Source organism: Canis lupus, chromosome 2 (assembly GCF_003254725.2).
Source record: "Canis lupus dingo isolate Sandy chromosome 2, ASM325472v2, whole genome shotgun sequence".
In the NCBI taxonomy this organism is placed as follows: domain Eukaryota; kingdom Metazoa; phylum Chordata; class Mammalia; order Carnivora; family Canidae; genus Canis; species Canis lupus.
The window spans coordinates 16,709,071-16,724,873 of record NC_064244.1 but is presented as its reverse complement, the minus strand read 5'-3'; the positions used below and the strand labels follow the sequence as shown (position 1 = coordinate 16,724,873).

Here is a 15,803-nt window from a genome sequence, read left to right as displayed (position 1 = left end):
TTTAAAAACATTAAAAATGTTATGTTTTAATACTAGAAGAGTGGTCAGTAAGCTTTTCTGTAAAGGGATTGTAAATATTTTGGGCTTTGTAGATATAGGTCTCTATTGTAGCAGTACAATTCTGCTGTAACCATAAATCAGTATGTAGAGTGTCTATGTCCAGTGAAATTTTGTTTAACAGGTTATGATTTATACTAGATTGTCAGTAGTTAAAAGTATTTCTTTTCTCTTTTAGTTACGTGAAGCACAGGATCGATATACAGAGGCTGTAGGATGTATTGAGAAGTCACAAGATCACATACAAAAGTATAATTTTTTTTAAAAAAAGATTATTTCTTTATTCATAAGAGACACACAGAGAGGCAGAGATAATTTAAAGCAGCACAGAAAATAACTTGAGTATTTATAAAGCAGATAAGTAGTATAGTATAAGAAATATATCCATTATGATAAATACATCATTGTTTAGCTGGGTAAAAATTTCAGCTTTGCGTGATATTGAAATGCATAATTTTTGCTTATGATCTTTAAATTTTGTACATTAATTATGAAATACATCCAGAAAAATGGCACAATTGCCAAATCTACTTTTTAAATTTTTAAGAAATTATGTAAGACCGGGATCCCTGGGTGGCGCAGCGGTTTGGCGCCTGCCTTTGGCCCAGGGTGCGATCCTGGAGACCCGGGATCGAATCCCATGTCAGGCTCCCAGTGCATGGAGCCTGCTTCTCCCTCTGCCTGTGTCTCTGCCTCTCCCTCTCTCTGTGTGACTATCATAAATAAATAAATAAATAAATAAAAATTAAAAAATTTATGTAAGACCTTTAGATGTTTGTTTAGAAATTATGTGGTATGTTTAAAATTTGTGTCTGAGAATAAATATTTTAAAATATGCATTTTAGGCTTGAAGTTGAAAATGCCAAGTTAAAAGTTACAATCAAGAAGCAAGCAGGCCAAATTGAACAGCTTCAGGAAGACCTGTTAAGTCCAAGTTCGGTAAGTCAGTCTCTTAATTTCTGTCCTACTGAGAAGGAGTTTTATTTCTCTAGTAGTAGTGTATAAGAACATTTTGGATAATATGAACATTCTCACTCATAAAAATATTCATATTGTTGCTACTTAACTACTATTGGTATAATTCCTCTTTATAGATAAAGTTCACTGAATTCATAAATCAATAATTTTTGTAGTTAAGACTTTAATAAAATAGACTGTGATAGCCTAAACAAAGCAACATTTTATATATATCACATTTTGTTTACCTGTCAGTGTACATTTGGGTTTTTCTCCTCTTAGCTGTTGTTAGTAATGCTGCTGTGAATATTGGTATACTAATGTCTGCGTCCCTGTTAATATTTTTCAATATGTTTAAAAATTCCCCAAACTTTAAGTAAATAATTTGATCTTGAATTCTGAATTTCTCTTATAATCTAAACCCTTTACTGAGATTTTGAGAATGGATTACTTTACTAATAATTTGTAGTGATTTGTAATTACAAACTTGTAACTTGTCTTCATTAAGAATGACTACTAGGAAAAAAAAAAGAATGACTACTAGGTAATTATACAAACATTTTTCTCAAAGGAACGTAGTTTTGTCTTTGTTGGATTTTGAAAAGAAAAGAAATGCCAGTGAAAAAGTAGAAATGACTGCTCAGTCAGGACCTTACATAGTAACACAGTGCTCCTAGCATTCATTGCAACTAATTATTTTCTATTCCCTCGAGTTAATCTGGCTTTCAGAGATTTAACAATTCAATCTCAGAAAAGATTAATGTGCAATCCAGGATACCAGCTCATTGATAGGTAGTGAAAACTATATAACTATTTACCAAGCAGTACAGGATTATCATGCCATTCATACCCTCCTTTATAGGAGTGGTTACCAATGAGAAGATTGCATTGTGACTTCTAAGTTGGAACAGTGAGGTAGAAGGACCTACAACTAGTTTCTTTCAGTCACCAAGTTTATGTACATGCAAATTTCATTAGAATGAGCACATTCTATTGATTGGTCCTTTTTGTGGCCAAAGAAACATCGAAAGAAAAATTTTTTTCATGACTTCATATAAACTACTCAAATTGTTTTACTGTACTTTTCATGCAGTTAACATGACAAAATGTTGGTAAGGAGTCTTATCTCTGTGACTGAGAGTGCCATGAGTTGTCCCCCTACAATGTCATACAGGAATCTATTAGGGAAGCCATCACATGTTACAGACTTTGTAAGAATATCCATAGATATTATGTAGATTCCTAGAGAAATGAATTAGAGTAATGGTATAAAATTATTAGCTGTCAGGTTTCATCCGATTGGTAGTGAAATGAAATAGAGTCCAGGCAAAAGTTGGTTGAGGCAGGCTTTTAATGGAACACGCTCTGGGGCAAGGTTCCATGGCCCCACAAGGGAGTGAAGCCAGGGAAGTCACACCCAAAAGGAGTACATGTGAGCTTTCTAAGGGAAGAGGTAAGGGGTTATGTCTGTATGGGGTGATAGGTATTAGGGCATATTACTGGTAGAATTGGTATGGGGCAATAACTGCTTATGCCCTTATATGGAGGTTGGGTAAGGTACGGTTCAGGTTTCCTACATAGGTCCTGTGTACCCCTGATGACGTGTGCTTGGGTGGTCTGCTGGTGGCAGGAAAGTTCTGAGGCGGGGGTAACAAAATGGAAGGCCCGCCACCATTTTATTGGTGCCTCCCAATTCCCCTTGATCCTGCCAGCCCAACATTAGCCACTTTAAGCTTACCCTTTAAAACAGAAACTTAAATAGCTTTCCACCAACTTCATTCATAGCCCTAATTTCTGTAGAAGGTTCTTACCTCATAAATCCCCAGGACAGAGACTGCCTGTGTTAAGATATTTGATGGACACAATTTTGAGGTGAAGAAATCTGGATTGAGAAGAAGAGATAGCTCTAGCCGACTTAAGCTTCTGAACAATATAGTCAAGTGTGTATCTGAAAAGAATTTAGAAGAAAACTTCCTTAAGTCCAAATCTCTATGGAATAGGAAAGTATTCAAAAGGAAACAAAGACAAACCATTCATAATCTGACCCTTGGGAAGAACTTTTGCAATATAACAAAAAGGCAAGACAAAGTACAATGGTCAGCATCCTGAGGGTAAGGGTGCCCCCTGAGATTAAAAAATAATACACTCAGGATGCCTGGGTGGCTCAGTGGTTAAGCTTCTGCCTTCGGCTCAGGGCATGATCCTGGAGTCCTGGGATCGAGTCCCAAATGGGGCTCACTGCATGGAGCCTGCTTCTCCCTCTGCCTGTCTCTGCCTCTCTCTCTCTCTCTCTCTCTCTGTGTGTGTGTGTGTGTGTGTGTGTCTCTCATGAATAAATAAATAAAATCTTAAAAAAAATACACTCAAAGTAATATCAAAAAGGGTCAACATAAAATGTACAAGATTAGATGTGTTGAGGTGTCTGGGTGGCTCAGTGGGTTAAGTGTCTGCTGTGGCTCAGGTCATGATCTCAGGGTCCCAGAATTGAGTCCTGCATGAGGCTCCCTCCTCAGCGGGGAGTCTGCTTCTCCCTCTCTCTGCTCTTCTCCCCATTTGTGCTCTCTCTCTCAAGTACATAAATTTTAAAAATATAAAAATAACAGATTAGCTAACTACAAAGGTAATCCACATCAGGTAACAGCTTTTGAGTGAGTGGTTGAAAATAATGTCTATGAAGAACTAGAAGGAAGATTGAAAAGGACAGATGACCTCAGTAAATGGGTCAAGGCTGAAAATGTAGATTAGAGATTCTGATTTTGAAGCCTTGAGATTTGGAGAACTCTGAGAGCATGTCAAAAGAGGAATAGCAAGGGTCAGGGAGTAAATGTCAGCAGTTGGTGTCATTTAGAAATTAAATAGGATTAGAAGAGCAGAGGGAGGGTATGGTCATTGTTTTCAGCTGCTGCTGAGTAGTAAAGCAGGATAAGGACTTTCAACAAAAGATCCTTGGGATCCCTGGGTGGCGCAGCAGTTTGGCACCTGCCTTTGGCCCAGGGCGCGATCCTGGAGACCCGGGATTGAATCCCACGTCGGGTTCCCGGTGCATGGAGCCTGCTTCTCCCTCTGCCTCTCTCTCTCTCTCTCTCTCTGTGACTATCATAAATAAATAAATTTTAAAAAATTAAAAGAAGATCCTTGATGGCCCTCAAGATTTTTTAGTGGAATTCCAGGATTGAAAGCCAGATTTTAGTGTAAAAGAAGCAATGAAAAGATGAATCTGTGGCTGAGATGACACATTAAAGAATGTTCAAGTCCAGTGAAAGGGGAAAAGCAAGATGATAAAAAATGCCACAAGAGTAAGAAAACATTTTTATATAATATTGGGAAGACTTAAATTTTATTTAAAGAGAAAAGTGGTTAATGGAAAAAAAGAAATTGAAATTTTGCAGAGAATGTTTGAAATGCTTCCAGAGAATGAGAGTATCCTAAAGTTAGATGATCTTCAAAATTATAATGGGTACTGCATGGGAATTTTTCAGATATTATCTTAATAAGGTATGATCTCACAAAACCAAGAGTATCTTAAGATATTGATGAAAATGTTTCTAGGGCATCTTTAGAAACTAAAATATAAGTATAACCACTTTAATTTTTTTCATTAATACTTAGTATTAATATGGATAAAAACCTCTGTATTTCATGAGTAAATTTTGGCAATTTAAATTCTAGGAAAAAATGATGAAAATATAGAATCAGTTTAAGCTGTTTTAAGAAATGTCCTTATTTTTGAAATCTGTTTTTATTGACATTTGGTTCATAAACTATATTTTATATGTATTTTATAAACCTGTCTAAACACATATTACTCATGAATTCATGAGAAATAATATTTTATAAAAGGAGTCTCTAGATTTTTGAAACTAATTTTCTTGAAAAATTTTTTTCAAAGCCTAGCGATGAAAAGGAAAGTCTAAAGAAATGTATGGAGTTAAAACAATCTCTGGAATTCAGTTTGGATCAAGAGGTGAAGAAAAATTATGAATTAGAAAAAGAGAATACTGGGTAAGACTATAATATTTCACACCACTTTAACCATTAATTAATTGATTTAATTGTAATTTTATTTTATAAATCAGAAATAGAAATTTTTGCAAAATACTAGATTTACTGTTCAGTGATTCCTTAAATAATAACAACAATGCCTTTAACATAGGTAGTCAACTGCACTTTTCATTGTCCACCTTGAATTATTTCTGCAAGATATCTTTGTTCTTAGATAATCTTTCCTTTTAGTAGTGTTCTTAAAACAGATATTCTAATATCTAAAAACCTACCTGTCATCATGTAACAATATCAAAAATTATCTTGGTTTGACTTCTATTTCTTTTTATTTTATAATTTGAATTTAAATTAATTAACTTACAGTGAATTATTAGTTTCAGAGGTAGAGTTCAGTGATTCATGCGTCTTATATAACACCAAGTACTCATTCCATCACGTGCCTTCCTTAATCCCCATCACCCACTTACCCCATTCCCCAATCACCTTCCCTTCCAGCAACCTGCAGTTTGTTTTCTATTAAGAGTGTCTTCCAGTTTGTTTCCCTTTCTGATTTCATCTTGTTTTACTTTTCCTTCCCTCCACCTATGCTACTCTGTTTTGTTTCTTTTCATTTTAAAGATTTTTTTTTAAATTTATTCATGAGAGACACAGAGGGAGAGAGAGAGGGAGAGAGAGAGAGAGAGAGAGAGAGAGAGGCAGAGGAAGAAGCAGGCTCCATGTAGGGAGCCAGACGTGGGACTCGATCCCGGGTCTCCAGGACCAGGCTCTGGGCTGAAGGCAGGCGCTAACCCGCTGAGCCACCCAGGCTGCCCTGTTTTGTTTCTTAAATTCCACATATGAGTGAAATCATATGATAATTGTCTTACTCTGATTGTCTTTCTGGTTCCATCACATCATTGCAAATGGCAAGATTTCATTTTTCTTTTTAGAATATTTTAAAGATTTTATTTATTTATTCACAAGACACACACACACACACAGACGCAGAGACAGAGGCAAGAAGGAGGAGAAGCAGGCTCGATGCAGAGAGCCCGATATGGGACTCCATCCTGGATTCCGGGATCACGCCCTGAGCTACAGGCAGATGCTCAACCACTGAGGCCTCACTTATCCTAGCAGTTGGAGCCTACATTTTTTTATTGCATCTCACTAATAATAGCCTTTTTTATTTCAACTTGATTAGATACTAGTTGTTTTATTTCACCAGAAAGGCATTCTCTAGCATCTTCTGTGTGTTTTTAAGCTCAGCTATTATCTTTATAGTCATTATTCTGAACACTAGCTCCAGCCTCTTACTTATGTCCATACTGATTAGGTTCCTGGCAGTCAGTACTGCCTCTTGTTCTCTTTGTTGCAGTGAGATTTTCCATCTTGTCATTCTGTCCAGAGAAGAATAGATGAATGAGAGAGCAAAATATAAAAATAGCAAAAATGACCCCAGAGAAATACACTAAACAAATCAGAAGAGACCCAAAAAAGATAAAAAGGTTAAAAAAGGAGATAATATAATTAGAGAGCTGAACAGAGCAGAGCAGTACACTGGATCTTATGTGTATTTTTGTCTGTTTGTTAGGAAATTGCATCCCAGAATGATAAGGAAAGGAAACCTTGTATATATACAAAAATAAAATTAGATACAACCGAAGGATAGAATGTAAGTGTAAAAATGGAAATTAAAAGACAAAATGAGAACAATATTATCAGCCAGTTGAACAGAAGAGAGCAATATTCTATATCCAAGGTACATTTTGGTCTGTTTTTAGAGTAATTTATCCAAAGGAAAGAGAAGATAGAATGACTTACATGTATACAGAATTAAAATTAGGTAAAATGAAAGAATAGAATGTAACTGTAAAAATGAAAGTTAAAAAAGATTTGCAGAAAGTGGACACTTTTCTATTTGTAGAAGTCCTGCAATTCTTCCCTTAGATCTCTGGTTGATTTCACAGGGTGTTCAGAATGATTTGATAGCTCTCTGGCTGAATTTCTGGGATCAGACAAAACTATGTTCTCCTCTTGCTCTGCCATCTCTGACTCAAGTGGCTTACATTTTCTTCCTGCATTTTTTAGTTATAAAATATATCATTCATACAAAAATATATGTCTGACTTAAGAATAAAATGAACAATTGCATTTTTACCACTCAGATAAAAAAAAATGTCTTTCTGATGTTCTGAAGCTCCCACTTGGCTTCCTTTCTGTTTATTTGCTGAGTGCTTAACTTGTGCTCTGATTCGTCAATACTTTCTCATTTAACTGTGTTCTCTGCATTGTTTTGCATCCCCTCACTTTACTAAGAGTCTGCTAGCCAAGATATTAGATTTCTTTTTAAAACAGTCTCATAGACTATTACATTATCGTTCTGCTGATTTCTTTTCTTCTAAAGCTCTGCCTCTTTCTTCTTCCTCTGAACTCAGACTTTAAATATTTTTCTTTCCTCTTTCTCTTTCTGTTGAATGATCTCCTTTGATGTTTTTTGTCTGTATTTTCTTTTCTTCTTGTAGACAGGTAGGTAGGTACCAAAATGTATTTTTTGTGTCTTTTTAAAACATTAATAGATGAGGATGCTTTTCCTCTTCACCGTGGATTGCTAGTCTCTGGTTGATAGCCACTTAATAATAGATCAGTTTTTATATTAAATACTGAAAATAGATATTAAAAATAACTTACAAGAACTCTTAATATAGTGACCCTATTAACTCTTTAACTGCCATATGTGTCGTAAAAATCTTTTTCATATTTTTTTTACCTAGGAATATAATTTAGTTGGTATTTTCTCAAACAACGTGAGATTAGAACAAATGAGATATCATAATTAATAGATTTGTTTATATGATAGAACATATTATCTATTTAAATAAATATTTAAATAAATAAATAAATATTAAATATTTTCTCTTAAAGGACCTGACTTACTCATTCTATACCTTCTGCAGATTTAAGAACCTCTTAAACATGACAAGAAGGATGTTAAGTAAATATGAAAATGGAGAGCTTCCTTTCTATGGAGATTTAAAAACCAGTCAAACGGAAATGGATATTCAGATTAATATGCTAAAACATAAGGTAATTTTTAATTAGTTTTTGGACTCTAAAATCATTGAGAAATAAATCACTCCATGCTTTGAGCAGTGAAATACTGATTTGTATGTTAATTTTGCATACTTGATATATTTTTTTGGCAATAACTTTATTGAGATATAATGAACATAAGATTACCACAATCCATTTTAGAACATTTTGTCACCCTAAAAAGAAACCCTACACCCTTTAACTGTCACCTCATGCTAGTTTCCCCTTCCCTATTCTTCTTAGCCATAAGGAGTTGTTACTCTACTCTCTGTCTCTATAGATTTGTTGCTGATTTTGGACATTTCGTATCAATGGAATCACAAAATATTTTATCTTTTCTGACTGCCTTCTTTCCTTTAGCACATCTTTAGATTATTTTGTATGTGTCAGTGCTTTATTATTTTTATTGCTGGATAATATCCCACTGTATGGACAACCCACATTTTATTTATGTATTTATCATTTGGTGGATATTTGGATTGTTTTGCTTTTAGGCTGTCGTTAACAATGCTATTGTGAATACTCATGTACAAGTTTTTTTTTTCATGTACAAGTTTTTGCATGAACATTTTATTTCTCTTCGGTATATACTTATAAATGGAATTGTTAGTTCATATGGTAACTGTCTTTAACATTTTTTTTAAACCTTTGAGGAACTGCCAGACTATTTTCCAAACTGGCTGCACCATTTTACATTTTTATCACCAGTGTTTGAGGGTTCTCATTTTTGCTGATTCTGGTCAATGTTTGTCGTTATCTGTTATTTTTTATTATAACTATCCTATTGGGTATAAAATGACATGTTGTGGGGGTATTTTCATTTGCTTCAATTTTTTATTTAAATTCTGGTTAGTTAACATATCATGTAATATTGATGTCAGGAGTAGAATTTAGTGATTACTCATTTAAATACCCAGTGCTGGGCAGCCCTGGTGGCTCAGCGGTTTAGCACCACCTTCAGCCTAGGGCATGATCCTGGAGGCCTAGGATCGAGTCCCATGTCAGGTTCCCTGCATGGAGCCTGCTTCTCCCTCTGCCTGTGTCTCTGCCCCACCCCCTCTCTCTGTGTCTCTCTTGAATAAAAAAAAATACCCAGTGCTCATCAGAACAAGTGTCTTCCTTAATACCCATCACTCATCTAGCCCAAACTCCTCCCACCTCTACAGCAACACTAAATTTATTCTCTATAGTTGAGAGTCTTTTTTGGTTTGCCTCTTTCTTTTTCCCCTTCCCCTATGTTCATCTGTTTTTTTTTTTTTAATTCCACATATGAGTGAAATTATATGGTATTTGTCTTTCTCTGACTTATTTCACTTAGCATAATACACTTGTTGAGTTTCATCTATCTTGTGGTTTTAATTTGCATTTTTCTTAGAATTGGTCATGTTGAGTATCGCATCTTTACATGTGGTCATTATTCATTTCTATATCTTCCTTAAAGAACTAATCATTTCTTTTGCCCATTTTTATATTGGATTGTTTTTTCATTATTGTAAGAGTTATTTATATATTCTAACTACTTATCCCTTATCAGATATAGGATTTTCAAATATTTTATTCGTTACCTTGCCTTTTCACTTTTTCTTGATGGTTACATTTAAAGCATAAAAGTTTTTATTTAAAAAAAAAAGGTTTTATTTTTTAAATTTTGAGAAATATTTAATCTGTTTCTGTCTTTTGATGCCATATTTAAGAAACTGTTGCCAAATCCAATCACAAACATACACACCTATATTTTTTTCTGTTTTATAATTCTAGCTCTTAATATTTCGTGTTAATTTTGTATATATGTTATGAGGTAGAGGTCTGATTTTATTACTTTGTGTGTGGATATCCATTTGTCTCAGTACCATTTATATAAAAGGTTAACTCTGGGCTATCAGCCTTCCTGTTTGGAAGTCTTGCTGATCCATCCATCATCTTTAAAGTTCACAATTAGATACTCTTTTGACCTGGTTCTTGTGCATACAACACTGGTGCTGATCCTGTTCTTGGCACAGATCTTAAATTCTTGGAAAATGCAGTTGCCCACATCCATCTTATTTTACTGAAATAGAGAGATATGCATAGCGTAGTTTGATAGCTCAATGCATAATTAATGGAATAAACATTTCATTACATTATTTCAAGAATACACCTGTAAAATATCAGGTTGCATCTAATTGAATTATCAGAGACAAATATTAGGTTAGCAATTTGAATTACAAAAGAATTTCAAAGCCAATTTGTATGATATGGAGAAGCATTGTAGTACAATATAAAGATGAGACAGTCTTACCTCCCCACAAAAATAAGCTTGCAGTAAGATAAAGGAGAATTTGTATTTAACTTAAATGTGCCAAAGAACAATATATTTGTTTTGTTAATGAAAAGATTATAAATTATTCCCTAATGTTCTCTTTATTTCATCACTGATGAAGGTAGAATGAAGATTATTGATTTAGAAACCCTCAAAGCTGCCTATTTCTTTTAGAATTGCAGTTAATTGAAATCAGGTAAAAGGTTCCATTTTGCTTATTAAACTCTTTCTAGTTCAGTTGTTACACTTCAAATCATATGTCTCTCTGCTTGTCAGTCTTTGTTCTCCCTTAACTTAAAGGGAAATTCAAAAGAAATGTTCCTGCTTAGTTTTAATAATTTGTAATTTGAAGAGAATCTTAGAAAAATATCATAGAGAAAGGAAGATGGTGGCAGGGTAGGAGGAGCCTAGGCTCACCTTGTCCCACTAATACAACTAGATACCTATCAAGTCATACTAAATGCCTCAGAAACCTACCTGAAGACTGAAAAAACAAAGGCCATAACTAAAGAGAGAGAAGAGGCCACTTCAAAGAAAGTAGGAAGTATAGAGACATAGTTTAGGAGAGAAACAGATCCTATTTGCTGCCGATGGAAGGGAATAGTGGTCATAGTGAAGGGCAGGAGAGAGGAGCACCTGGGAATGCACATAGCCACTGACTTGGATCCTATTTGCTGCCAATGGGAGGGAGTAGTGGTCATGGTGAAGGGCAGGAGAGAGGAACACCTGGGAATGCACATAGCCACTGACTTGGATCCTATTTGCTGCCGATGGGAGGGAGTAGTGGTCATGGTGAAGGGCAGGAGAGAGGAACACCTGGGAATGCACATAGCCACTGCCTTGGAAAAGGAGAGCGGCTGAATTTTGGCAGTTCTTGCAACAAAGGGGGCTTAAAGCCTAGAATTTTAAAGGTTATTGGGCTTGGCTGGGATAGAATCTGTAGGGCACTATGCTTGGAGAGAGGCAGCAGGCAATCTACCTCGGAGCATACAGCATGGAAATAGTTATCTGAAGAGTACCAGGGGCACAGAGTGGAGAAGTTACTCACTCTTCTCAGACCATGTCCCTGAGAGGCAGTGTTCATGGAGACACGTCTCTGGGAACAAAGGAACCAGCTGGCTGGTGCCATTTCCCTCCCCTGACCCTGAGCACAAACACAGAGCCACCTGTGGGAATCAGTGCCACTCTGACACCAGCTGCCTAACTTGCTTACACCAGCCACCACCCGTTTGCACTCCAGGGGAACTGCCCTTTTCAATCATGCTTGCCTCAGTTCCAGCACAGCAAGCCCTTCCCCCAGAAGACCAGTACAAACCCCTGTGGACACCATGTGTCCCGACCAGAGTTTTGCAGGGTCTCAGTTCCAGTGGAATGTGACAGGTCTCATTTCACAAGCTAGTTCAAACCTGCTAGATTCAGGCCAACTACCAAACACTGCCCGCAGCAGATACTGAGAGCCTATCTCTCAGATGACTGGCCTGAGGGATAGAGGAGCCAGAACCCAGTAGCAGAGTGCATGCCGCACACCCTAGAGACACTCCCTGAAGCACCAGGCCCTGGGCACTATGTGACCATTTTCAGTGGTCCATTACTTTAGGAACAGGTGACATAACTGGCTTTTCTAACCCAGAGGAACTGACAGAGACCTAGACAAAATGAGAAGACAGAGGAATTTATCTCAAATGAAAGAACACGATAAGGCCACAGTACCAGAGATTAAAGTGAGACTGATATAAATAACATGCCTGATGGAGGATTTAAAGCAGTGACCATAAGGATGTTCAGTGGACTTGAGTAAAGAATGGAAGATATCAGTGAGACCCTTACAACAGAGATAAAAGAGTTAAAAAAAAATCCGAGATGAAGAGTACAATAAATGCAATTAGAAACACACCTGATGCAGTGAACATCAGACTGGAGGAAGCAGAGGAACCAATTAATGACATAGAAGACAAAGTAATGGAAAGCGAGGAAGCTGAATAAGAGTGAGAAAGAATTATGCAAAATGAGATTTGACCTAGGGAAATCAGTGACTCCATCAAATGTAGTAATATTCATATTATAAGAGTCCCAGTAAAAGAAGAGAGAGAGAAAGGGTAAGAAAATTTATTTGAAGCAAGAATAGCTGAAAACTTCTCTAATCTGGGGATGGCAACAGATACCAAGATCTAAGAGGCACAGAAAAAAACTCCCATCAAAATCAACAAAAGCAGGCCCACATCAAAACACATTATAATTAAATTTGCAAAATACACCAATCAAGAAAACAAAAGCAGGAAAACAAATCAGAAGCTTCCATGGGTAATCTCTTAAGGTTAGTGGGAGTTTTTTCAACAGAAACTTTGTAAGCCAGAAGAGAGTGGCATGATATATTCAATGTGGTGGGAAAAATCTGCAGCCAAGAGTACTCTATTGAGCAAGCCTATTACCTAGAATAGAAGGACAGATGGAGTTTTCCAGACAAACAAAAACTAAAGGAGTTTGTGAAACTAGCCCTGCAAGAAATATTAAACACACACATACACACACACCCCAAAACCAAAGGCAAAACCACTAATAAACATGCAAAGAAGAGAACAAAATCCAAATATATCACTAAAGAAAATCAGCAAAACATCAAAGACACAAAAAAGAATCAGAGAAAATTTCCAGAAACAACCACAAAACAAGTTGCAAAATGACACATACATATCTATCAATAATTGCTTTGGATGTAAATGGACTAAATGCTCCAATCAAAAGACATAGGGTGTCAGAATGGATTAAAAAACAACTCTATATTCTGCCTATAAGAGACTCCTTTTAGACTTAAAGATACCTGCAGATTGAAAGTGAGATGAAGAAACATTTATCATGCCAATAGATGTCAAAAGAAAGAATAGCAATACTTATATCAGAGAAAATAGATTTCAAAACAAAGCTGTAACAAGAGATAAAGAAGGGCCAACAAAGTGGACAAACAGGAGATCTATCAATTGTAAATATTTATGTACCTAACATGGGAGCACCCAAATACATAAAACAATTAATGACAAACATGGAAGAACTAATTGGTAATAATACAAGAAAATTGTATGCATGTTATTTTTATTTTATATGTATATTTTAATTGGAATTAGTTGCTTTTATTCCTAATCACAAAAGTATCCATGAACACAGTGTACAATTTGGATATTTTAGGAAGGCATAGAAATCCCTAATTCAGTACTTTAACACCCCATTTATATGAATAGGCAGAAAGTCAACAAGGAAACAGTGGCTTTAAATGACACACTGGGCCATGGGTGATGGACTAAAGAGATATTCAGAATGTTCCATCCTTAAGCAGCAGAATACAGATCTGGAATATTCTCTAGAATAGATCATGTATTAGGCCACAAAACAGGCCTTAATAAGTGCAAGAAGATTGAAGTCCTACCATGCACCTTTCCTGACCACAATACTATGAAACTAGAAGTAAACTACAAAAAACAGTCTGGAAAGACCACAAAAACATGGAGGTGAAATAACATCCATCTATCAATGAGTGGGCCAACCAGGAAAAAAAAGAAGGAATTTCAAAATACATGGAAACAAGTGAAAATGAAAATTCAATTTTCCAAAACCTTTAAGATGCAGCCTAAGTGATTCTAAGATGGAACTATATAGCAATACAGGCCTACCTCAAGCCACAAGAGAAATCTCAAACCACCTGACCTTACACCTAAAGCAGCTAGAAAAAGAACAACGGCTAGAAAAAGAACAACAAACAAAGCCTAAAGCCAGCAGAGGAAGAAAATAAAAATTAGAGCAAAAATAGGGGTGTCTGGGTGCCTGAGTTAGTTAAGCAGCCAACTCTTGATTTTGGCTCAGGTCATATTCTCAGGGTCCTGGAGTTGAGCCCTGCTTCAGACTCCAACTTCAGCAAGGAATCTACTGGAGGATTCTCTCTCTCCCTTTTCCTTTGCCCGGTCCCCTCCCCCGCCCCCTGCCTTCTATCTTTAAAAAATATTAGGACAGAAATAAATTATATATAAACTATACAAAGATAAAAATAGAACAGATCAACGGTAGCTGGTTCTTTGAAAAGATTAATAAAATTGACAAGGCTCTAGCCATAGTTACCAAAAAGAAAAGGGAAAGACCCAATTAGAATCACAAATGACACAGGAGAAATACCAATAATGCAGAAATGCAAACAATTATAAGGGAATATTATGAAGAATATATGCCAACAAATTGGACAACCTAGAAGAAATGGAGAAATTCCTAGAAACATAAATTATGAAAACTGAAGCCGGAAGAAATTAGAGCAGACCAATAACCAGCAGACGACTTGAATCACTAATCCAAAAACTCAGAACAAACACAAGTCCAGGACCAGATGGCTTCAGAGGCAAATTCTACCAAGTGTTTAAAGAAAGAGTTAGTACACATTCTTTTCAATCCATTCCAAAATACAGAAAAGGAAGGAAAATTTCCAAATTCATGTTATGAGGCCAGCATTACCCTGATACCAAGACCAGATAAAGACACCACAAAGAGAATTACAGGCCAATATTCTAGTGTAAAAATCCTTAACAAAATAGTAGCAAACTGAATCTAACAATACATTAAGAAAATCACCACCATGATCAAATGGGACTTATTCTGGGTTACACGGGTGATTCAATATCTGTAAATCAATCAGTGTAATGCACCATCTTAATTAAAGAAAGGAGAAGAATCATAATCATTTCAATAGATGTAGGAAAAGCATTTGATGAAATACAACATCCATTCATGATAAAAACCCTCCACAAAGTAGGTTTAGAGGGAACATACCTCAATAATAAAGGGAATATATGAAAAAATCACAGATAATATCATAAATGGGGAAAAACCAAGAGAAAAACTTCATGTCTGGTATTGTTGATGCTGACTATTGCCTAGAATTTTAGTTAGGGCAAGCAAGCCAAAATGCTTACATTGGCTCACCCGGACTCTCTTTGTGGCCTGAGCTTTCTCACAAGAGGAGGGGCTAAATTCCAAGTAAGCAGCCTGAGATACAGAACAAGGCAGAAGCTGTATTGCCTTTTGTAGTCTAGCACACAACATCACATTGACCATATTTGGTTCGTTAGTAGCCAGTCACTAAGGTTAGCCCACAGTCTTTTTTTTTTTTTTTAATGGAGTATTTTAAAACCTATGGACACCTTTAAAGAACCAAATTTTTAGTGTAATTTACCCACCGGCCATAATTTTCATTATTCCTTTCACATGAAAAATACACTCATCTCCTCCTAGTACCTCCGACAAATCTCAGTTATCATGGCATCGGGTTCAGGATGGAGTCCAAGATCTTGCCATCTTAATCAGATGCAGCAGGGATAAGGTGCCGGGGTTGTGTAGTCCCTTGAGTGCAAGTCTTCTCAATAGGAATGAAGACTTGAGAATT

General features: G+C 36.1%; 1 protein-coding gene across 2 annotated transcripts in view; it reads left to right on the top strand.

Annotated features, from left to right (window-relative positions):
- The window catches only part of LOC112674605 (ankyrin repeat domain-containing protein 26), a 140,713-nt gene that overhangs the window by 102,794 nt on the left and 22,116 nt on the right, over positions 1-15,803 (top strand). For both annotated transcript variants that reach the window (XM_035713398.2, XM_025470969.3), the window contains 4 exons: positions 236-306; positions 903-996; positions 4,904-5,016; positions 7,953-8,082. In XM_035713398.2, coding sequence (XP_035569291.1) covers positions 236-306; positions 903-996; positions 4,904-5,016; positions 7,953-8,082 — 408 coding nt within the window. The remainder of the gene's footprint in view (positions 1-235; positions 307-902; positions 997-4,903; positions 5,017-7,952; positions 8,083-15,803) is intronic.